This window comes from Magnolia sinica, chromosome 8 (genome assembly GCF_029962835.1).
Source record: "Magnolia sinica isolate HGM2019 chromosome 8, MsV1, whole genome shotgun sequence".
Lineage (NCBI taxonomy): Eukaryota > Viridiplantae > Streptophyta > Magnoliopsida > Magnoliales > Magnoliaceae > Magnolia > Magnolia sinica.
In genome coordinates, this window is record NC_080580.1 from 78,310,552 (window position 1) to 78,334,630 (window position 24,079).

The window sequence follows — 24,079 nt, forward strand, 5'->3', positions numbered from 1 at the left end:
GGTTATGCTCATTACGAATCAAATTATGTTTAAAATCCTCCTTGTAGGATCCCAGGATCAGAACCTGGTGTATGGGTGCTGGGAGCCGAGAATGGGGTACTATGGAGGCTGTCAGCGCTGGATTCGGCGATCAGGAATTTTGTGAACTCGGTTTTTGAGTTTGGGGCATGACACTGAGAGCTCTTGATGCACTCAGGTGCAAGTTCTTTCGGTACGATAGTGTCCTGAAAGTTTTAAAATGGGCACTCACTATTATGAAGACATAACGATTAGAAAACTTTTATAGGTTGATCGGGAGCACAATATTGGGTGGAGCTGCATCGTCTATAGTAGAATTCATGTCAGCACGTGTGTGGCATGTATGCATGAGCCACATGAGCGAACGTGGTATGAAAGTACCACTCAATCGTGGCTTAATTCCTGCTTTAAAAAAATTTATTTAGATGTATGTGAGCATTGCATATACGGTAAACAATTACTATTGTCATTTTAAACTGCGAAGCATATTAGTAAATGACAACTTGACTATGTGCATTCTGATGTGTGGGGGTCATCGCCCATTATTTTTAGAGGAGGGTCATCATTCTATGTAATATTCATTGGCGATTTCTCTAGAAAATTTTGGGTTTATTTCCTAAAACATAAATCCGATGTGTATTTCACTTTCAAGTTATGGAAGGTTATGGTTAAAAAATAATCAAGGCGAAAACTGAAAGTTCTGAGGATTGATAATAGCGAAGAGTTTACTTTTAAAGAATTTAATTAATTTTCTAAGAATGAGGGATCGTCAGACATAATACAGTAAAATATACACTAGAGCAGAATGGTATGACAAGGCGTATGAATCACTCTTTTGGAAAGAGCTCGAAGGATGTTGAGTAATGCTACGTTAAGTAAGGAGTTATGGACTAAGGCTATTAACATGACTTGCTATTTAGTAAATTGTTTTCCATTTATGCCGATTGATTACATAATTCTAGAGGAAGTATATAGCGGTTAGGAAGTTGACTACTCGGGGCTATGGATATTTTGTTGCAATGCTTACTCTCACATACCGTCAGTTGAGACAAATAAGCTAGACCAAATGGCTAAAAAGAGTACCTTTGTCGGCTATAGTGATAGAGTGAAAAGGGTACAAACTGTACCATTGGGTTTCATTGAAAATTGCATTTAGTCGTGACATCATATTTGATGAAGGTTTCTTATATCGGAAGGATGAGCACACTGAAACCGAAAAATTGGTTGTTGATGTTGAAACAGACAGAGGTAAAATACCTGAAGAAGCTGAGCCAAGGAAGAGGTATGCGAAGAGGTGGAGCCACAACCTGTTGAGAAAAATCTACTAAGAAATCTCAGGTTACCGTTAAGATATATGAATGACTTAAATGTTGCGTTTACCCTAATTATGGATGAGGGGGATCTATCTACCTTTCAGGAAACATTAGATGACCGAGATGATGAGATGTGGATGGTGGCGATGTATGATAAGATGGATTCTCTACATAAGAATGAAATGGTGGGATCTGGTGGAGCTACTTGTTGGAAGGAAAACGATTGGGTGTAAGTGAATTTTTCGCAAGAAACTAAATAGATATAAGGCAAGATTGGTTGCGAAAGGCTCTGCTCAGAAAGAAGGCATTGAATTCGGTGAGATATTCACACCTGTGGTCAAGCAAGTATCTATCATATTCGTATTGGTATTGATTGCTTAATACAATATAGAATTAAAATAGTTAGATGTGAAGAATACTTTTCTACATGGGGAACTAGAAGTACATATCTACATGAAGCAACCTAAAGGGTTCGAGGTACATGGAGCAGAGAATAAGGTTTATTGGTTAAAAAAGTTATTGTACGGCTTGAAACAGTCACTTAGGTAATGGTATAAAAAATTTGATTCTTTCATGTAAAGCCAGTGGTTTATTAGAAATGAGTTCGATCACCATGTCTACTTGGGATCACTGAGTGATGAAGATTTTATAATTCTAGTATTATATGTTGATAATATGCTTATCGCCAACCATATCATATCTGAAACCAACATATTGAAGGCTTGGTTATCTAGGACGTTTGAGATGAAATATTTAGAGGCAACGAAAAAGATTTTTAGTATCGACTTACATAGAGGCAAGGAAAGGAGCAACCTATGGTTGTCTCAGGAAGAGTATCATGAGAAGGTCTTAGTTAAGTTTAGATTTGATAAGGCTAAACCAATTAGCATACCCCACACTACTCATTTTCGACTTTCTTCAGAACGATGTCTTACATCAGATGAAGAAAAGAAGTATATGACTCTTGTGTCCTACTTGAGAGCGGTTGACAGTCTTTGTACGCTATGCTCTGTACTAGACTTGATATTTCATATGCAATGAGTGTTGTGAGCATATACATGTCAAACCTCGACAAGCAACACTGAGAGGTATTGAAATGACTATTTTGTCATATATGAGGTACGATGGAATACGTCTTGACGGTAAAAGATCTAAAGAGAAACTGGTAGGCTATATGAATTCGGATTATGCTAGTAACGTGGATAATAGATGATGAACTTCCAGTTACTCATTTGTGGTAGCAGGTGGAGCGATCAGTTGGATGTCGAAGCTTCAGTCTATGGTTTCATTCTTCACAACTGAACCTAAGTATATGGTGGTGATATAAGCATTTAAGAAAGCGATTTGGTTGAGAGGAATGATGAATGAGTTATAGCTTCAGCAGGAAGCCGTGCCTATATATTGTGATAGCGAAAGATCGATCAATTTGGTGAAAAACTCGATGTATCACTTCAGAACTAAACACATTTTTGCGTGTTATCATTTTATTTGACAAATACTAGAGGAATGCGATGTTACTCATGTGAAGATTCACAGCAATGAAAATTTGGTAGACATGCTTATAAAAGTAGTTCCTGAAGAGAAGTTCAGGTTTTGCTCGACTAATCTGGGCTTGACGAAGGATGAATGAAGATGGAGTGTGCACGAGAAGCAACGATGGTGATTCTATGGTGAAAAAATTTAGAGATGATGATAGTAGCTTGGAATAGTGAAGACGTAAGATTGAAGCCACGCTGGAGATTATTGATTGAGTGCCTTCAATTTGATTTTGAAATAGGGGATTTCGATCGAATTGATCATACTGTCGATCAATCGAAGAAATCCTAAAAATATAAGTTTACTCTCTTGACACTTTTGGACATGTTCGATTCGATCAAATATGGGGTGTCGATCAATTGAAGATCATCGATTGAATCAATCGACGGTTTGCATAACTTATGCGTAAATGCATTATTGTGTTTCTAATTCTATATGCAAGTTATATAAATTGTGTTAATGTAGAATTAGGGTTAGTTCTAATAATGCAATAAATGAGATATTGAGAGCCGGTGAGTTTTGAAGGAAGAAAACTAGAGTTTTCAGACTTGTAAGTTGATTTTATGTCTTATAACTTTTTGTTTATAATAACTTGTTTTTCGATTGGTGCCGTAGTTTTTTTTTTTCTTTCTTAAGGATTTTTCTGCTTAAAATATTTATATTCTCCGTGACTGCTAGAATTTTTCATTTATCTATTATGTGTTTGATTCATTCTAAGATTGCTTTCGCACCTAACACATGATGCCCATGTTATTATGTACGATTGCTTTCGGACCCAACATATGACGCCCATGTTATTATCTACCCCAAGGTAGGGCTGTTGGCTAATTTCCTTACACCCATGCATCATTCACGGAGACTTTCTTGTAAGATTTTTTTCACGTGATTGTGAGAATTTTTCATTTCTCTATAATGTGTTTGATTCATTTTAAGATTGTTTTCGCACCTAAGATGTAACGCCCAGAACGCCCAGGTTATTGTCTCCTCCAAGATAGGGACGTTGGCTAATTTCCATCCTTACACCCATGCATCATTAACGGAGACTTTTGGTTTGCTAAGGTTTTAAATATTGATTGTATATTGACCCATGCGATGATTAAAGCCACTTAAGGTAACCTTGTTGGATGAGTTGAACTTACCCCGCATGCGCTCCACGCAATCGGACTCATCAGCAAGTTACCATTGAGTCAACTCCACGTGATATATGTCTCATATTTATATCCAACCCCTGGATTGGAGGATTTTTATTTTTATTTTTTCTTTAAATTATTATTATTATTATTTTTAATCCTAAAAAAAAAAAATGAAGTTAATGGGACAATTTTTTGACTGTTTTGTGACCGTCTATTTTCTTGTTCAAAAGTTTTTAATAGAACGGTCAGGATTGACAAATCGTTTCCAGTTGTAGTCCACCCAAAGAGTATACTAACTGATGATCGGTTAGTATCTTTACATGCTTAACACGTGAGCATAAAGCATGATGAATTAAGCAATTCATCTCGAGCCCATACGGTGTGTGATTGTCAATATAGACCGTCCAAATCGTGGGTCTTACTGTGGATGTATCACAGCCAGAGAAATCAAGTTTATTGGATGATCTTGACCGTCTGATTTAATCATCTGACTCAGCACGGTTGATCAGTTTATTCAGCTATCCGTTTGCCACCAACCGAGAATCATCCAAGCAGCATTACTTGCGCGCTTGTCCAACTACGTGGGGCCCATGATTCAGATAGTCTATATTATCATAAACAGTGCCATCTGTCCTGTGGATGGCAGAGTAACAAAATATGACAGATACAACACTATGGAATCCACCCAACTGCACACGTGTCAAGGGGCGTCTGAATCAAGACCATCCATCATGACCATCATTGATGGGCCACAATCAGGGGTAGATTGTCCAGCCAGTGTCATGTGGAGGCCCATGCAATTGGTGGTAATTCAAGGGTCTGGCCCATCAAATGGACGGTTAGGATTAACTTTAAGAGAAAAGACCAGTGGCTCTAGAGCAGTATAAGTTTTAGTGCTCCTAGTTGAATCAGACAATTGGACAGTCCAATCGATAAATCCAGACCGTCTATTAGGTTCAGAATACATGAAATGGGCCACAAGGTGAAAATCCCACTGATTGGATGATCCAATCCGTCCAAAAATGGGCAGTCTTTGACATAGCCATCTGTTTTCCAAGCCCCAAGTACGATGGCTAGAGTTCATCTATCAGTGTATAAACATAGGCAATCCATAATCATCCCAAAAAAGTAGATGGCTCAATCGTGGATCAGGGCCATTTTTGCATAAATGATCTTAACCGTTGAATCTATCGACATCAATTCGGATAGTTAAAACCGTCCAATCAGTGTGAGTTTTGCGTGATAGCTCATGATATATATTCTGTACCTAATAGACAATTCAGGTCACTTGATTGGACTTTCCAAGTGTCCCTAAGTAGGTTTTAACGGCGAGTGATCAATGACCACTGTTTCCTGTGGTGTGGTCCACTTGGAGATTTGGATCTGCTTCATTTTTGGGACCATGCCCTGAAATGAGCTGGAAAACTGATGGACGGTGTGGATGTACAACACATGTGGACCCCACCGTCAGGACAACACCTGATTACGTTACCCGGCTAACCCTTAATCCACGGCAGAGATTATTAGACGGTACATGCATTGTTTATCTCTTTTGTGAAGAGGATAGGAGGGTTGCTGTTGCTAACGTAAGGCAATAAGTCAGGTGGGTGACGTGGGCCATCAGCAGCCACTGATTATTGAGCCGTGTCCCCCAAGAAAAGATCTCCATTAAGTATACGGCAGTTGAATTTACGAAAATACCCTCAATTTTGTCTTCATCTGATTCATTGCCCTCGACAAAAAGTCCTGACATTTTTCTAGAGTTTTTATTTATTATTATTATTTTATTTATTTTTATATAAAATACTCGGGTAGAGTATGACACTTGATACGCTGGCACTCAAAAGTTTCAAACAAACCGACTCACTCGTGGAACCTACGGTCCCCGTAGAATATGCGTCTAAACAGTTATTTCACCTGCAGAGATTCGCCCATCGCTTTGTTGTGTATGCGCCATCGACCTCGTGGAATGTTTTAGCCCAACCATAATCATGGGTGCCCAAAAATCAAGTCTATCCTATCATTAATGATAGTGGGACACAGCATGACAAACCATGGATAACCACCCAAAACCTTTAAATTTACGTGGTGGCCAGCTTGATTGTTTCTAGGTGACCATGGTGTCATCCAAACCCTTCATAAGGCTATACTCAACAAGATAAAAGAAAAACACAAATGTAATCCTAACCCAAAACCTCTGTGGCCGTGAAGGTTTCAATGGAGGGCATTCCATCCCTATTGTTTACAGGATCTTGTTTTAATATTAGCTAATAAAATTGAAGAGAGTGTTTCCACTCATTTTTGGTGACGTAGAAAAATGCCACGTGAAGATACCATGTGTTTGGTATCGGTAGAATTGTACACTCGTGAGAAGGAAATTTGCATTTGCCATTATTGTGACGATGTAGACTCGTATAGAGTCTTTTTAGGAGAACGAATGGTACATGTGCCTACGATAAATGCGCCAATTAAATAAGGGATGTGATTGACATGGTTATAAATGACCCTTTGGCCAAGCAAATTTTATTTCACAACTAGACATGATCTCATCCACAAGGCTGATTCTAACGGTCCTTCCAAAATGAAAAATTTCTCTAGACACATTCGGAGAGCTAGCAACGATGTAGAAGATTTTGATTGAACTTACATCGGGTCCCATTGGGTCCCATTCTACAAGATGATTGGAGTTAAGAGAATGAAAGATTTGATCTATCTAAATGATAGATCAATATCGAGAGTCAAATCCCTTCAAAACTCTAAACCATCACCTTCTCGGTGATTAAACAGAAGGAAGGGGTTTGATCCGGGTCGTCTAACATCTGGATGTGGACAAGGTGGGTCACCAAGAGGTGTTGGATGATTATGTTCGATAGAGATCAGCTCTTGAGGTTCCAAAGCTCTGGCTTGATTGTTTCTGTCAGAGGGACCCGGGAGCACCAGGCCAGACCTTTAGTGGGCCACGAATATCTCTAGAAAGGATCAACTACAAAAAAAAGATTCGAGAAGTTGGCGAATCTAGGGCTCTTCCTTTCGTAAACAGATTTAGATCTTCTAAGGGAGCCCGTGTATTCAGAAAGTGTAACGTCCTGTAAAATTTTGTACAAAAACCCTATTAAGTTCACGAGCGGAATTGTCAGAAGGCCATACTAGCCCAATTAAATGTCATAATTATACTAGAATTGACAGATTTAGAATAATTAGAGACGAATATCCATTTCTGCTAATCGTGAATGGGTAGTGTCTCGAACTTAGCTCAACTCAACACTGATTGTCACCTACGAGAAATCTCGAGGTTTGACTTAATTCGTAAATGCCCCGATTAACCAAAATACCTCTAAGCTGTGTGTTCATGGTCCTCTAACCTCGAAACTATCGAAAAACGTCCATCTTGTCGGGTTTGATGTTTATTGCGGATATTGAGTCGAGATTGCGTATATGATCATTCAACTTGGGCTTGTAATCCAAGTGTGTGAAATGTGTAAATGTCTTAGGAGAGAACCTGAATTTAAGTTAAATGTTCATCTTTCACTCTTTGTTAAGCTGTGGCTTTCGGATTGTTAAATCACGATCAAATTTAAGATACTAACTTAGGTTATTATCCTGCACATATTTGTATAGTCGCAGGTCAAATCGATGATTGGTGGTCGTTGAACTGAATTGGGACCTTCTCCATGATCGACACATCCAATTATCGAGGTGGTTGTGTCCAAACGTAGATCTCCAAGTGGGTCACCTATCTCATGGCATAAATTTACCTGTACACCTTATGGGGCCCCAATGATGAGAGATAACCTCACATAGGGATAACAAACTTACCACATGGCCTTTGGGGCCATTTGCACCACGTCTGGTGTTGTAAAAAGGCCCCAATTAAGTAGCTCTATTTCCTATGTGAGTTTGTACCTTAAATTGTTGAGAGAGAGAGAGAGAGAGAGAGAGAGAGAGAGAGAGAGAGAGAGAGTGAGGGAGAGAAGGTGGATTAGTGCGGATAAGTGCTTGAGGGTTGGTGTTCCTCTAGCCCTTATTCCCTTTTAACCGAAGCCTTAGTCGCACCCGAATCCTTTGTTAGATCTCTTCCATCATCGATTGGAGGTAATGATTGAACCAAACTTCCCAATCTAGACATTTTTAGGTTGGGTTTCCTAAATCTTACAATAGCATGTGTTGCTTAGGTATCAGTGTTCTTTTCCTAAAACCCTAACCATAGCGACACTCTAACTCGGGCAAACCATCACAAGGTGCGGACCATTTCCTTCTACGTTCCCGTTTATCAACCCTTGATGACTTCAATTAATGAATTTATATTGTAATTAGAATTTTGTGTGTTAACTTTGCTAAAATTGCTTCGTTATTGTAAATTTTAATGTTACTTGTTTTTTGTAGTCAACATGTTTGATGGAAGGTCTGAATGAATAAAATACTTGAATTGAAAGCTTGCACATTACATTGATAAGTTGCTTAATGTTTCCTTAAAGTGCGCTTTAGTTAACAAATATTTATGCTTGACTTGCCTTGTTATTCTACAAATTTCTAAATATCACCTAATGATTAGACTTGCAATTCTTGTGAAATTAGCTTTGCAAAATGTTGAAGTCAATGGGTAGTCAACATTAGATCAGCCACTCTAACTTGTTCGATCGACTGGCGGTGAGCACAGATGACCGACAATAGCTGAACTATACAGAATGCTTTACACCCAATGTCGATTGCACCGTGGTTCTCCCATGTCAATCAGATCAATCTAATGCATGACTGATCATATTGTGTTCATAATGTGTGATAATGCTCGATTGAATCTAGGATACCACTGTTCCCTTAAATGTGTCTACTTTAATTGTTAGCGTTACGATCGTACAAGAATCATGACTTGAGTATGATGGTATGCGACCATGTTCGTGTTGTTGACTTACATTAGGTTAATGAGCCTCCCCATAGTGAGCATTGAGCAATGATGAAAGTAACCTACCTGTCATGTATGACTAAATGAGGTGATAAACCTAAAAATGGATCAAGAGACATGGGTGAGTAATCTCTATGGTCACCATGAGCCTCGTGATCCAGATGAGAGACGTGATATAATGGTAGTACCCTAGCTTCCCCAATATGTTGAATGAATATAACCTAATAACTATTTGACTAATTATGCATATCATTCACACTTATTGATAATGTTAGGGATGAGCTACATTACATTAGGATATATAGTTTGCGAATGCAGTTAAAGTCGCGTGATGATGAAGTGTTGACATTTGTGAAATAGGTGTTGAAGTCGCTTATTGAGGGAGCGTTGGATTGTAAGGCTCATACATCATTTCATTATAATATTCATGCACCTAAAAAGATTAGATAAGAATTGTTTGTTTACTTGTGCTATTATTACCTGCGTTGATTGAGTTGATAACATATGCAACTTAAAATAAATGTAACCACTGAGTTAATCATTTACTCCCACCTTGAGATGATGTTTTAAAACACCAACTAGACATTACTGTAGATGCAGGGGTTACCAAGGCAGATGCATTGGAGAACGCATACATGGATCCAAAGGAGTTCTCATACTTCCAATTATTTGATAGGCAGCTATAGTCGACTCACCGTTCACCTAGATTTGGCGGATATTCTTTTGTTTGACAAACTTTAGACTTGACACATTTTCTATTTATTTTGAAATTGTATATTGGACCTCAATTGTGGACCATATGCTATGAATGTATGTATATTGTATATTTTAGTATTGTTACTTGCTTTAGATACATTCATTTCAGAGTATATTTCACTGTTTAGCTTAGTTGTATGATTAGTCAAATATTATGTTAAAAGTATAGTTAATTTATGTTTTTACAAAGCATAAGTGACATCTTAAATATTGGGGATCGAATTCGTGCTTAATCCCTGAAATTCATGACGTTATCGAAAGACCGTATGAAGAATCCTAAAGGACTTAGAAATCTAGCGAGGGGCTTCTACCACATTGAGAAAGTTATAAAAGGAGCATTGAAGAAGAGCTTGAGCCCTCACGCTAAACACATCTATTTACATGTCTACTTTACTTTGATGAATATTTTATTTTTTCGTAATTTAGTTCACTACTGGCCAACAACTCCCACTACAGTACGTTTATCTTAAGATTAGATTTAATATTTTCAACCTTAAGTTGCCAGATACTAATGTCCATTTAAATTTTGATTTAATTGTTCATACCCTGGTCCTATCCTACTGACCACCCATCTCGAACGCTTGTTTCGATAGACGCGTCATGTATTTATCTTTCTTTTCTTTTTTATTTTAAAATTTATAGTGCAAGGTATGACGATTGTAACAGAGTAATATATTAATAGAAATGGATTGTGTTTATGCTAGTAATTACTTTGTTATACGTGAATATTTTACTTTGATTGAAAAATACCACGTTACAGTAGTGATAAAATAAAAAGTCTTTAAATCAACCGATTTTATAACTGCTGGTACAATGTAAAAAGAACTCATTCGCTAGGGTTAACTATTCCTTTGCTCAAATCGACCGAGTACAACACACACTTCTAATTCAGTTGGTGATCGAGAGAATTTTGGATTCCAATCTAGTCTTCAATCTGTCTGTCTTGACATAGGGGGGTTGACCAATTCAGTAAATACCTTTGAGTTGATTAGACTCTAGCATGCCTGCGCAATCATATATGCACACGTACTTTTGATCTAGGCCTTTGGTCACACGAGTGACCTTAATTAGCTAAATTGAGGGTGAAGTAGTGGATATCACAACTTCATCATTAGATAGGCTACGCTAAGCTTTTGCTACAAGATATAACTCCTGTAGGATAAGCTTGATTTTTAAACAATTATCCATACAAATAGGACATTAGAGATATGTTTTAGTTCTAATTGGCCATAAATATCCACCAAAATTCCAATATTCTAATAATCAATAATCAACTATATATGGACTTTTAGTTTATGATACATCTATAAGTGGGATCCAAAATTGGATAAATTATTACCAATTACTTGACACTAGGGGTATGGTAGGTGCAACTTGGAGAGGGATATGAGAGAGGAAGATGTGAGGAGGGAATGTAGTGGAAGTTTCATATATAGTGTAAAACACTCAAATCCATGTGGCTTATCATGTTTTAAGTGTAAAATCTACTTTGTTCATTAGGTTTTATACTCGTGTTAAGTCTTGAGTTAAAAATCAAGTACATACACAGCTAAGATGGGGCACACCACATGAAACAATGGGAGTCAGATGCTAACTATAGGTTTGTGTGTGAGCCACTATCCTTCATCAAAACCGTTAATTAGGTTAACTCACTAGTATTGAGAGAAGATACAAAAATCAGTATGATAAAAATCTAAGGTGGGCCAGACCATGTAAACTAAGCAGTTTCTTGAGTATGTATAATTCAAATAATAGTTCTCACTTGAAGGACTAACTGGATTTTACATTTTCACATGGTGAACCCTATATGTCACTTGATATTCTCTTACTAGGAATCACACGTGAAGAGCTAAGCTGTACATGAGTCGAATTGAGTCCAGCTTGGCACAACTCGGCTCGGTTTGGCCAACAGCCTATCCTAGCTTGAGTTTTGCTCGGTTCATTTCTCGAGCTTGACTGGCTATCTCGGCTTGGTTCGATCAACAGCTCGGGTTAACTTGAGCCTAATTCGAGCTAAGTTCGAGCCAAGTTCAAGCTCGAGCTTACAAGCCAAGTTCGAGTTGAAGCTTTCAAGTTGAGCATTTTCTTTTTAATTTTTATACAGACAAGTCTTTTTTTATATTATATATAATATAAAATATAATATATTAATTAAGTTTTTATATATATATATATATATATATATATATATATATATATATATATATATATATATATATATATATATTATAATTAACTTATAACTCGAGCCGAGTCAACTTGAACTCGGGCCACCTTAACCTCGGCTCGAAATTCTTTCAAGCTCAAAAATTAGTTCTGCTTAACCGAACCTAACCTTCTGGTTAAGCCAAGCGAATTAATTGAGCTAGATCGGTTGGTATCCAGCTCTAATGAAGAGCAGTAGTTAATGTGATATAATCACATTTAAAAAAGCGAGAGGCTGATTGCATCTTACCTAGCTCGTCTCTAACTAGGGATGGATAAATCTGTGTGGGGCTCAATATCTATTATCCATGCGATCCATTTCTTTTCTCATATTATTTTAAGGCATGACTCAAAAATGAAGAATATTCAATGTCCAAGTGTAACACATCATGAATGACTCTTGCATTTAATACTTTAAATCCACCTCATTTTTGGGCTCATACCTTAAAATGACCTGATAAAAGAGATGGAAGGCATCCGCATATATATCATGGTGGGTCCCAACACAGATCTGGGCATTCATAGCTAGAGACTGACAAGGGTAGGACGCAATCCACACCATTTATTGCGTGATAAAATCTCAACCAGTCCTTGCCAAGCAGCTACAACTTCATGATAAATTTACCCTTGCTTAACTAATCTTATAAAGACTAATTCATTTTCATCACCATCATTTAAGCATTATCTCAATTAATTACAGACCTTGCATAATCCTCCTTAGCCATTTGGCTCCATTAAAGAGTCATATTTTTACATAGGTCAACAAGTCATTTTTTACTACATCCATCTCCATCAATATGGGCCTTCTAAAGTAGTAGAGATTATTTGAGAGGGCAAAAATGTCCAAAGCTACTGGCCCTTATATATGCACGTATCACACATGTAACTTCCAAGAAATTTCTAAGTGCCTGTGTATCATCCATCTCACTCTGCCAAAGTATCAAAGTTTTTCCTTCGTACAAGTGAATGACATAATGTAATACATAAGAAGTCCATGCATCAACAATCTCTACCGTACAATCCAAGTTGTGCTTATTTAGGTGATCTGGATTGTCCAATCAATTAGCCACCTTTTGGATGGACTTGCACCGATGGGAAGATTTTATCCATCCAATCAACATTTAGGGCCTGTTTGGTTGGGCGGATTAAGAAGGATTAAGAGGGATGGGATGGTAAAATCCCAGGATATGCCAAACGAGCGAAACAAACCCGGTGAACTTGTCCCGGGATATAACAAACCCATGGATCTTAAACTAATCCACTAACAATCACCATCATTACCTTAAAATCCATCCCATCCCTCCTAATCCCGTTCAATCGTGCCTGGGGCGTATTTGGTTGGATGGATTGGAAGGAATTGAGATAATAAAATCTTGGGATATGCCGGGCGTGCCAAACAGACTCGGTGAACTTGTCCCGGGATATAGCAATCCCATGGATCTTAAACCAATCCACTGACACCACCATCATTACCTCAAAATCCATCCCATCCCTCCTAATCCATGGGATCTGTCCAGCCAAACAGGCCCTTAGCCGGACCGATCCCATGGTATTATGATGGGGACATCATGCGCAGGCACGCCGCCCCCTATACACGTACGCTAGAAGAAGGAGGACCCCACCATCGATTTGGATCGATGACGACATCCAGGGAGGGCATCCTAGTTAGGAGATGAAGTTTTGATTCAAAAGAGTGGGCCCGACAATCAAGAAAATCCCACTATGGGATCTCATGATCGTAACCCACTAGTCAGATTGATTTCATATTTTAGGTTTTGCTTATTGTTATTATTTAGAACATCATGAATGTTTTAGATTTTCTTATTTGGTTTTTTATTTGAGTTTACTTCATCGCCAAGTAATAGGTTGCGCACATGGTGCGAGTTTTGTGGTATAGGGTTTTCCTATAAATAGGCATTCCTTGTAGTTCTTTTGATTCAATGAAGATCAATAAAAATTTATGCATTTTCCTACTCCTTTTCGAGTTATGAAAACCTAATTGGGTGCGAAGCCCTCCCTTTTTCGAAGGGCTAACTACCGTGGTGAGAAGCCACATCTATCACGATTCGCTTTCACCTTCTTCCATCCATATTTTTCTTATCCTGCAAGTATTCCATCTGCAAATTCATCAATAGTTGCAGCTATTTTTCTCTCTACAACAAATTTTTAGAATCTGACCCTTTAAGAGGGCTGAAACTTTAGTGGAGCATCATGCACAAACCATGCATCAGTTCGAACCGAGATTTGGAGGTTTTGGAGTCCATCCCTGGCTGACCAGGGCCAAGGTGATCTTCTTCTGAATAGTGGGCCCTACACACGTGCGGTCGTAATCACACACACGTGCGTCTGGGCCATTGTTGTTGCCCGCGTGCGGGAACCATCTTCTGGTTTAGGTTTTCTTCTTATTTTGCCATCTCATACCAATTTTTCATAAACTCTAACCTTAGATTACATTATCCTTAATTTATTTGCCCCTTTTCTCACCATAGGGTTCCTTGAATTGAAATTGGTGAATCCCTTAGATTAGGGACTGATTGCTGTGCATGTGTGGATGATTACTGCTTATCTTTGAGCATCGTTTGGTTTGTAATTTTAACAGATCCAGCTCTAACATGTGTAGGCCTGGACCCACATAGATTCCTCTTAATTGAATGGTTTGGACTTTCATGTGGGATATGGAATTTGTGTAATTGTTTCTGAACTAACGTGATCTTAAGCCTGAAATATCGCACATCATATTTGAATTTCGTGTCCTGCATCATATTAGGAGAGATGAGATCGCGATATCCCGGGATATGCATGACGAGCCAAACAGACCCGGTGAACTTGTCCCGGGATATAAGTAATCCCATAGATCTTAAAACAATCCACTAACATCACCTTAATTACCTTAAAATTGATCCCAACCCTTGGTTGAATGGATTGGAAGGTAAAATCCTGGGATATGCCGGGCGTGCCAAATAGACCCAGTGAACTTGTCCCGGGATATAGAAATCCCATGGATCTTAAACCAATCCATTGACACCACCATCATTACCTTAGGGCCTGTTTGGCTGGGCGAATCCCATGGGATTAGGAGGGATGGGATGGATTTTAAGGTAATGACGGTGGTGTTAGTGGATTGGTTTAAGATCCATGGGATTGATATATCCCGGGACAAGTTCACTGGGTCTGTTTGGCACGCCCGACATATCCTAGGATTTTACCTTCCAATCCGTCCAACCAAGGGATGAGATCAATTTTAAGGTAATGATGGTGATGTTAGTGGATTGTTTTAAGATCCATGGGATTGCTTATATCCCGGGACAAGTTTTCCGGGTCCGTTTGGCTTGTCATGCATATCTCGGGATATCACGGTCCCATCCCTCCTAATATCGTGGTATCGATCTGGCCAAATAGGCCCTTAAAATCCATCCCATCCCTCCTAATCCCATGGGATTCACCAGGCCAAACAGGCCCTTATAGTTCCTGCTTTTGGGATCTGGTCCATCTATTAGATGGTCCATGTCCGGTGGCAATTGAACTAATTGGGCATTTTCGAAATCTATAATTGGCCGGTCCAAATTAATCCATAAGCATGTGAGCCAGCTGCAAGATAGAAATGTAATTCATTCCAGTTAATTTGGTACTTTCACCAAAATGCCACGTCAGACGGTGGAATTGCAGCACTGTAGCAGAAGCTTCTGCTCATAAGTTGACCGAGCGAGATCTTTGACCGTTCAAACATTTGACCGAGTCCAGACACATAGTATCAACGAGGCAGTGCGTTTGTTACAATTTACTAAGTTCAGGAAACTCATCAGATGCACACGTGGCATATATTTCAGCCAATCTACGCCCTCTAAATAAAGAACCCCATTGCCGATAGGGCATGGCCTCAAAATCATACAGATTAGAGAATGATAAATGTCCTATTGATCGCTTCAGATTGACGGCGTAGAGAAGATCAGTGGATGAAGCCAAACCGTTAATAAATTTCAACCAGTATGATTTTTTGTCTAAACACCACCATCATCGTAGCCACCAGTTTGGACGGTGTGGATGATAATCAGCTATGCCACATATGTAGTGAATGGATTGCCACAAGGTAGCTGAATAGTAGAAAACGCGCGCTGTCGCGTCGAACCTTCCTGCACACGCCAACCGTACATTGCGGAGTCATGTGCACCACATGGGACGTGGACGCGAGTTGCCTTTGTTCCCCGCCAACATGAAGTTCCAGAAGGTTGAAGCTACGTGGGGCCCACTGAAATGTTTGGGAGGAAATCCACTCTGTTCATCCGCTTTTTAAGCTCTAGTTAAGACATGAACTCAAAAATGAAGAAAATTCATAACTCAAGTGGGCCACACGATAGAAAATAATGAGGATTGAACAGCCACCATTTAAACAATTTCATGATGCAACAGAAAATTTTGAATCAGGCTAACATTTATTCTTTCAGTTCATCCCAGTGAGAATGAACTTATTAACGGTTTGGATGGAATATAAGGCCTCGTTTAGCGCCGTAGATTCCAAATATCTAGATTGGAAATCCCCTCCATTTGAATTACTTAGCATTCAAAAATCAAAATCTCCTATAATTCAAAAATAACTATACGTTTAAAATTATGGAGTAGATTTATAATAATTTAAATTTAATTAGTAAGTAAATTTTAATATCCCTAATTACTTTACATATATGATGTTTGGCACGATGATTATAATAAGTTTATTTAAATATATATATTTTTATAAAAAATAATTAAATTCAAGCCTTAAAATTAGCCACAAGCATAAGAACACATATGAGTGATTAACTAACTTTTAACCGTTGATTTATATGGCTAGTGTTTAGATGGCTCGGATCATGTAATTTTAGTGATGTAAAAGATAATTTGATTGTTTTATGGTATCATTAGTGGGCCACATGTATGATGGATTGGTAGTTAGAGTACACGTGGCTGGGAGACGTATTAGAGTGTCCATCCATCTACTAGGCCCTAGAATGCATGGATTCATGTTTTAAAAATAAGACCTATTAGATAATCTCATCCATCTTATTGGTGGTTCTCAAAGCAACGGTGGAAAACAGAAAGCATTAATCGTCGAATATTCAGAGGGAAAATGTGATGGATAGGATTGTCTAATTGGTTTGATTTTAAAATATAAGCCATCCACCTGAGGAGGCCCAGTAGATGAATGGACCCGATTGATACAACGGCTCGCCACGTGTATCCTGGAGAGATGGCTTTACCATATTCTAGTTCTGACCGCTCCACCCTATAAAATCCACCTTTTCATAAGTTCAAATTCCCATTTGTCGCGGGTACTCCGTCCGTACAAGTGGGCCCATGCTTGGGATATCGAGACCGTTGATCTGATCGGCCAAAATGTGGATGGAGGGGCAATCATAATCGTGAGATTTGCAGCTTGCAAACATATGATTAAGAAAGGAAATGCTGCAATGGTCAACATTCAACAAAAAAGGACTGAAGATTGGATGGAAGGGATTTTCCAATGGGGAGATTCTTGGGTAATGGCCCATTCAAGATTATCCCATCAGATAACGGTCTGAATCATTAAAACATGAGGTTTAAGGTGTAAAACTATTACCAGGTGTGCCACACATAATCATCGCTTTAGATTAGAACATTGGATTATTTAGATTGAGCTACTAAAGTGGTCCGGTTATTAAGCCGGATAATGATGTAAATCTCCATTATTGACGCATAGACGATCGTTAGTTCCGTAATTCAAATCTAATGTAAGTATCATATGATTCAATATTATTTCTATTATCATAAATTCAAAAATTCAATTTTACAATCAAAACGTGTTCTTTCTTTCTTCAAAGCTTGTGATACAAGAGTGGAAAAAAAGGCCCAGTTTCCAGCAAAAGTGGGCTTCAAACCAATGAACGAATGAGATTAACTCTTCTATATCACTCTCAATTTACACCCAAAATCCTACTAAATATACACCAAACCAATGTAAGTAATACAACAAATTGATCCTAATTATTATTGTATGTTTTTTTTTTTTTGTATCTGATCCAATCGAGAGAATTTTCAACATAGCAATGACTCAAGGAACAAATCATCTCTCGGTTCTTCCTTGGTCTTTGAGAATGCGGCGGCATCCGACGGCTGAGATTGGCTCATGTAATGCCCCCCTGAGATACCAAAACCTGAGAAACCATAACTCCCAGGGCTCGGCAACATTTCTAGCGTGAAGGGTGTGTGGGCCTCAGATGATGCTGGTGGCCTTGCCCCGGAATGAGAGTTGTTACCAGCCATGTGATTAGTTGTGGCCGAGGGACGTATCGGCATTGGTACATTGTTGTCTGACGATGGCCTGGCGATCGCGTGGCTACCGCTGCCACGGGCCGCAGGCACGTCGTGGTTGTGCTTGCCTTCATATGTCGTGATCACGGCCCGCAAATCGTGTGAAGCTCTCTCCACATGCTTCCTCACTGGACACCCTACATTAGTGCATTTGTAGTAGCTCCTGTAGATAGGAAAAAAAAATAAAAATCAATAATGTAAAATTAAAGAAAGTTTTTCAACTTTTTAAATGTATTAGTTTAACACAGTCACATGTATAAATACCTGTATGAGATTTGAATGTTATAAATTTTTTTTTAACATAAACCAATGAAAAAGCACCACATTGTGTCTATAACTTTTATATTTAAGGCGTATTTAATATTTATGCATAGTCTGAAATTTGAAAGTTAAAAACACACCCAATTAAAAAGCACCATATATATATATATATATATATATATATACACACACACACACACAAAATTATCATTTCATGAATAAGAATATTTGCTTTTTGGGGAGGTTGCATGCGACCGTAAGTCAACGCGGGGAATCCGCATCCCACGTGAGGGATTGAAAGCTTAGATCTTACACACGCGTCCCATGTGGACACATGTGAGTGCACATGGAATAAGCAAGCCTCTTTTTCCTTCTCTTTTCTTTTATTATTTTCGAAGTGGGCCCATCAAAAGCATGCGATGCACAAAACTCATAAGCTAATACTCAAAAGTCAAAGCTTCATATCATAGCATGGAACTTTCATCCTTTTCTAAAATGGGAATGATATGTCACCCCAAAAAATTGATAGCTCCACCCCATGATGACCAAATTTGGGGGGTGAGACTATCAATTTTAGAGGTGGAAATTTCATCATAATTTGTTTAGATAATAGAAATTAGCAATCCCTTTTGTTTATTTTAGGTGAGAAAACAATACCGGAAAGTTAGGTCTATTTATTAAAAAGGGGTAGGTGCAGATGATTGGGTCCCTCTGTGTTGTATACAAAATGCAATGTGACAACCAAACAGATTTTCAAAAGTATAAGACAAGGGAGTAAATATGAATAATACCTTGGATTGGGATTTCCCTTTACTACTTTCTGTCCATATTTTCTCCATCTATATCCATCATCAAGGATATCAATGTCACTGGTTGTTTGGACAACCACTCTAGGCTCCCTCACTGTCCTACTCCCAGATGCTGATATGCCCTCATTCTCACCTTCCTTCTTCCTGAAATCAAATATCAAAACAAGGTATTATATGATGATCCATGGGTGCTAATCTAAGCCGTCCGACCGTCTGTTGGGATCACTTCTATCAGACGATCGCAACCATTCGATTAGTGGTTCAAATGGGCAATTACTGCAAATGGTCCACATATAAACATATGTAGAGCTTGTTGGCCTGATCACAACACTCCATTGAACTTTTTTTTTTTGGTATTCTACAAAACTTGTTTGGATTAACACATATTCAATTCAGAAATCAAGCTTACCATCGCTTGGTGTCTGGTTCGTCGTCATCGATCTCGTCTCCACCAGATTTGCTCCTCTGTGAGCTACGATCGAATTCATCGTCGCCCATCGAGACTGATGAATTCTCAGGTGTTGTCACTGTTTCCATTGGTGCGCCTGAGCGGCCCACATACGAATGGTCTGATATTTCAGCAGACCCAGAAGGTTGAATTGCTTGAGAAGAAGAACCTGATGTTCTTCTAGTAGACTGAGGCTTGGGATGGTTGTGGGTCCCCTTATACACAATCTCAGTAATCTGACCATCCAAAGACCTCTCTACCTTCTTCTTTGTAGGGCAATTTGGAAACGTGCACTTGTAATAACTACGGGGATTTTCACTCCCCTTCACTTGTTTCTGCCCATATTTCCTCCAGTTGTATCCATCATCTGATCTTCTCTGCTCTCTGAAGGGCTGAGGAGCTTGTTGTCCCTGACTGAAATCAGATTGGAATCCACTATTGCTTTGGATGTTAGATTGCACGTTGGCGGGAATCTCAGATCGATCGCGTTGGACCGCAGTGTTGTATTCAGATTTTATGTTGGTTTTCAATGCAGAGAATTCAGATGGCTGTTGATAGATCAAAAAACCAAAAAACCAGGATATTAGACCATCAATCGAGATGACCCAAAACTGGAAATTACAAAAAACAATCATAAAATCTTTTGAATTCTCCAATCTTGATTGATAGTGGAGATGACCCATTTCAGGAAATCAGAACATACCGTGGAAATCATAGAGGATGAAGATTGAAAGATTGATTGTGGGGCTGTAGCAGGCCTTGTGTGAGGTTGAAAAGAGAAATCAGAATAGCTCCTTTGTTCTTCCTTGATTCCTTGCTGATAATTACCAGAACTACCCCTCCAATTGAATGAGTGTGTTGGAAATGTCCCTGTGGTTGGAGATAACATCATCTGCATACCAAAATAAATAAATCAATAAATAAAATTATATATACATACATATCCAGGAGGCAGATACATATAGATAGAATTAGGTAAGATTGGTTGGCACATCTTTAATCCAAACACAGAAAAAAAAAAATCATTGAAATATGATATGGGGTAGAAAGGAAATTTGGAGCTTATCTAAGGGCGTGTTTGGTTGCACCAAATATCACAAAATTTCATAATTAATAAGTCTAATTTGGTACAAAATTTCATGAAATTTCATTAAATTCGAATCATCCAAACACACCCTGAAACAGAAAACATCAGATTTCAGATGATTATAAAACTGAATTGGAAAGAATCAGACATCTATAAAAGCAAACATACCAAAAACAAAAGACAAGTACAGATTACAGATATGGATAGAACTTGGAAAAGGTGCATACACATAAACATGGTGTATAATTTAAATAGAAAAGTATATAGATATAAAAGTTGAAAAGGTGTGTATACACATAACTATGGTGTACGCATTACTGCATGGGAAGTAAGAGAAATGGATTTATACTTACATTAGAGGAAGAGAGAAGGACAGGAGAGTCTAGAAGCTCAGCAGGGCTAAGGCCAGGAGGGATGGAGAAGTAGGAAGAAGGAGAGACAGCTGGAGGAGAGATTGGTATTGAGGGAGGTTGTATGGATTTGAATTTTGGTATTCCACCACCGATGAGACGATCGGATACTCTCTCTGAGAAGCCACGGCTGAGGGGGTTTCTGGGCCGTTGGTTTTCGATGATGGTGTCATCATCGGCGTTGAGGAGGTCTGAATAGGATGATGTGTTCATGAATTGGTTGGCGAAGGAGAAGGCCCGGTAGGAATTTGCAGAGGTGTCTAAACTACCTGTGGAAGAACCCATGCAAGGAAATGAGAGAGAGAGAGAGATGGAATGGGAAGAGAGAAGAGAGAAGAAAATAGAAGAAGTAGGGAGGATGCTCACGTATATTGCATTAGGCATGAGAATCTTCTGAGAAGGGGGGAGAGAGGGAGAAAGGTTTGAACGTGGAATTTCTGGTCAAAGCTTGTGGGTTTGACTGGATTGGTTTGGAGGCGGCTGAGGGGCATCTTTCCCACCACCAGCTATATTATCTTAAAATGACCATTTTGCCCTTCAGATTTTTGTGCTAGGGCTTTTGGGCCACTGGTATTATTGACCTGAAATTACTAAAAAAGCCTTGTAGCTGGACTGAGTCAATTGTGACAGTGATCGGGGGTGCACCTTGAGCCAGTTGGATCCGCTTGAGGGTCAACCAAGCTAGACCTGACCTGACCCAAATGCCAAACCAAGGTGTCCACCTTAAAACCAACCCAACTTGTCAGAACCTGGCCTAACTCGGCCCAACCCAACTCCTAATCCAACCTGATTTCAAACTGGGTCTATGTTTTCCAACTCTAACCTGACCCATGGATTTAACAAACTGACCCAAATTCAAGTTGGGTCTATCATGGATTATAGCCCTAACTGTGACTAGGGACCATCATGGATTGCTTATAATTCTAAAGAATCACTTTTGTTAGGCAACTGTAGAAATCCCATTCATGGCTTGGAAAAAGGATGGGTATAGAAATTAAGGCCAAATCAAGGTGGATTGGATAATCTGATTAGTATGATATTTGTTGGGGAATCCATGAAATGTGTCCTTGATTTAATGGACGGTTCAGATTCGATTGATTGGATTCTTCAGGTGAACCCATGATGCTAGGAGCATTGCAACTTAAGACTCCACTGAATATCTCTATTCTTATTTATTCATTTAAAGGCTTGTTGGACAACGCACCCTGCTAGGTTTTTAGTTTTTTTTTTTTTTTTTCAAACCTGCTTGTATATGGTTATTAACTTGGCTATGCACTATTAAATGTGTGGAGCCCACCAAATTGTGTGGATACTATTCAACCCTAACACTTATGCACTCAAGCACACTAGCCATGCTGGTGGATGCCACAAAAATCAGACATATCTAATCATTATGTGGGCACATGATAGAAAACGATGGACAACCATCTCAAAACCTCCAAATTCATGTCGTGGCCAAGGTGATTGTTGGATGCACCTCATTTTTTGAGGCTGTCTAGCTTTTCTGATGGGGCAACATTTGTAAGGCTCATGAATAGCCATTGTGGAATAAGTCTATTCTACAAGGCCTCATCGATGGATCTACTTCATGTATGTATACATAATATGTCAGCAGTAAATAATGAAAGGAAAATAATGGGTAATGAGAGTGAAATTTTTGCATCTAATTAATTTAGAAATGTTAAAATATGTAGTATGAAAAGATATGAAAAAGACTTTTGACAAAATAAAAGATATTTAAGTAATTTATTGGCAGTCTTATGGTGAATGATGAGCTACTAAAGAAAGGTTGTTTTTTTTTTAAAATACATCCCACCTATTCCTTCTTTTTGTTTTTCTCCTTGCATTAGGACTCCAAAAAATGGATCTAACGTTATGTTGCAATGATTTGAAGAGCCACACTTTAGATGAGCATTATTTAAAACATGTTAGCATTTGAACGAACGGATGGATTACTCATGCCATTCTTATCCAAACGATAGGTTCGTATGGAACATCACGAAGTGTAGCCCCACATAAATGTAATTATACACATGTTTTATAGAGGCTTGGAATACACATGTTTTATAAATTAGATTTTATTGATCATCTGTTTTCATTTTTGTGAATATTTGTTCATCAATAGTTAAAGAGAACTATATTAAGTTTAGCTAATCTTGTTTCTAATTAATGATTAGCGCAAAATCTATTTGAAATAGGCTCTTAATTACCATAGTCATATCATTAATTGAAGGCCTTATTGAGATTGGCCATTAGGCTGCATTATATTGTTTAAGACAATATATTACAGTTTTCATTATACAGTTAGGTTCATGGTTTTTCTACTGTGTTTAGTTATGGTATTACATTACATGATGTTCTCCATTGATGATAAGTATTTTACCATTATATATCCGTTTGATCTTTATTCAAATGTTAAAGACGATACACCTGTTAGATTGTGTATATCCAAAAGTGGTAAGTGAAGCATTTGTTATATGAATTTGCTTGTGAATTGTAGATCCCTACGAATACTACAATTTGTATAATAGTTGAACAATAATAATAGATATTGTTACAGTTTTGATCTTGGAATCTATGGTCATTAATTCTTCTTGTATTGCATATCTATCGATCTTGACAAATATATAAGAAGACAGTTGTTTCCATCGCAACTTAATTAGTTATTACAGATCGTGGATGTCATGCTGTTGGATGGTATGTTAAAGGGAGATTTCTAATGAGACTTCCCTTGAATTGGAGGGTACAACTATATATCATATATGTTCTTGTTGTGTCATTTTAGATTTATACTAGCTTATAACAACCCCATTGTTCCTCATTCATGGTTAACTAGAAATTAGATAAATCATATAAGAGGCTATTATTAGGCCTAATAT

The 24,079-nt window shown here is 38.3% G+C and overlaps 1 protein-coding gene across 1 annotated transcript; it reads right to left on the minus strand.

Annotated features, from left to right (window-relative positions):
* Positions 1-17,610: 17,610 nt before the first annotated feature.
* Positions 17,611-21,528, minus strand: LOC131253475 (WRKY transcription factor WRKY24). Its single transcript, XM_058254476.1, has 5 exons — positions 21,144-21,528; positions 20,407-20,595; positions 19,665-20,251; positions 19,238-19,399; positions 17,611-18,348 (listed from the first exon to the last, which is right to left on the minus strand). Exons 1-5 carry the CDS (start codon positions 21,483-21,485, stop codon positions 17,910-17,912), a joined length of 1,719 nt encoding a protein of 572 aa, XP_058110459.1. The 5' UTR covers positions 21,486-21,528; the 3' UTR covers positions 17,611-17,909.
* Positions 21,529-24,079: the final 2,551 nt, after the last annotated feature.

What these genes read in the sequence shown, in the direction of transcription:
- LOC131253475 (XM_058254476.1), bottom strand. Translation starts at nt 21,485, where the DNA reads ATGGGTTCTTCCACAGGTAGTTTAGACACCTCTGCAAATTCCTACCGG. An exon ending in TCCTTCTCTCTTCCTCTAAT is followed by an intron (nt 20,596 to 21,143) that starts GTAAGTATAAAT and finishes TTTGGTATGCAG; the next exon opens with ATGATGTTATCTCCAACCAC. An exon ending in AAGGGAAATCCCAATCCAAG is followed by an intron (nt 18,349 to 19,237) that starts GTATTATTCATA and finishes TCCTATCTACAG; the next exon opens with GAGCTACTACAAATGCACTA.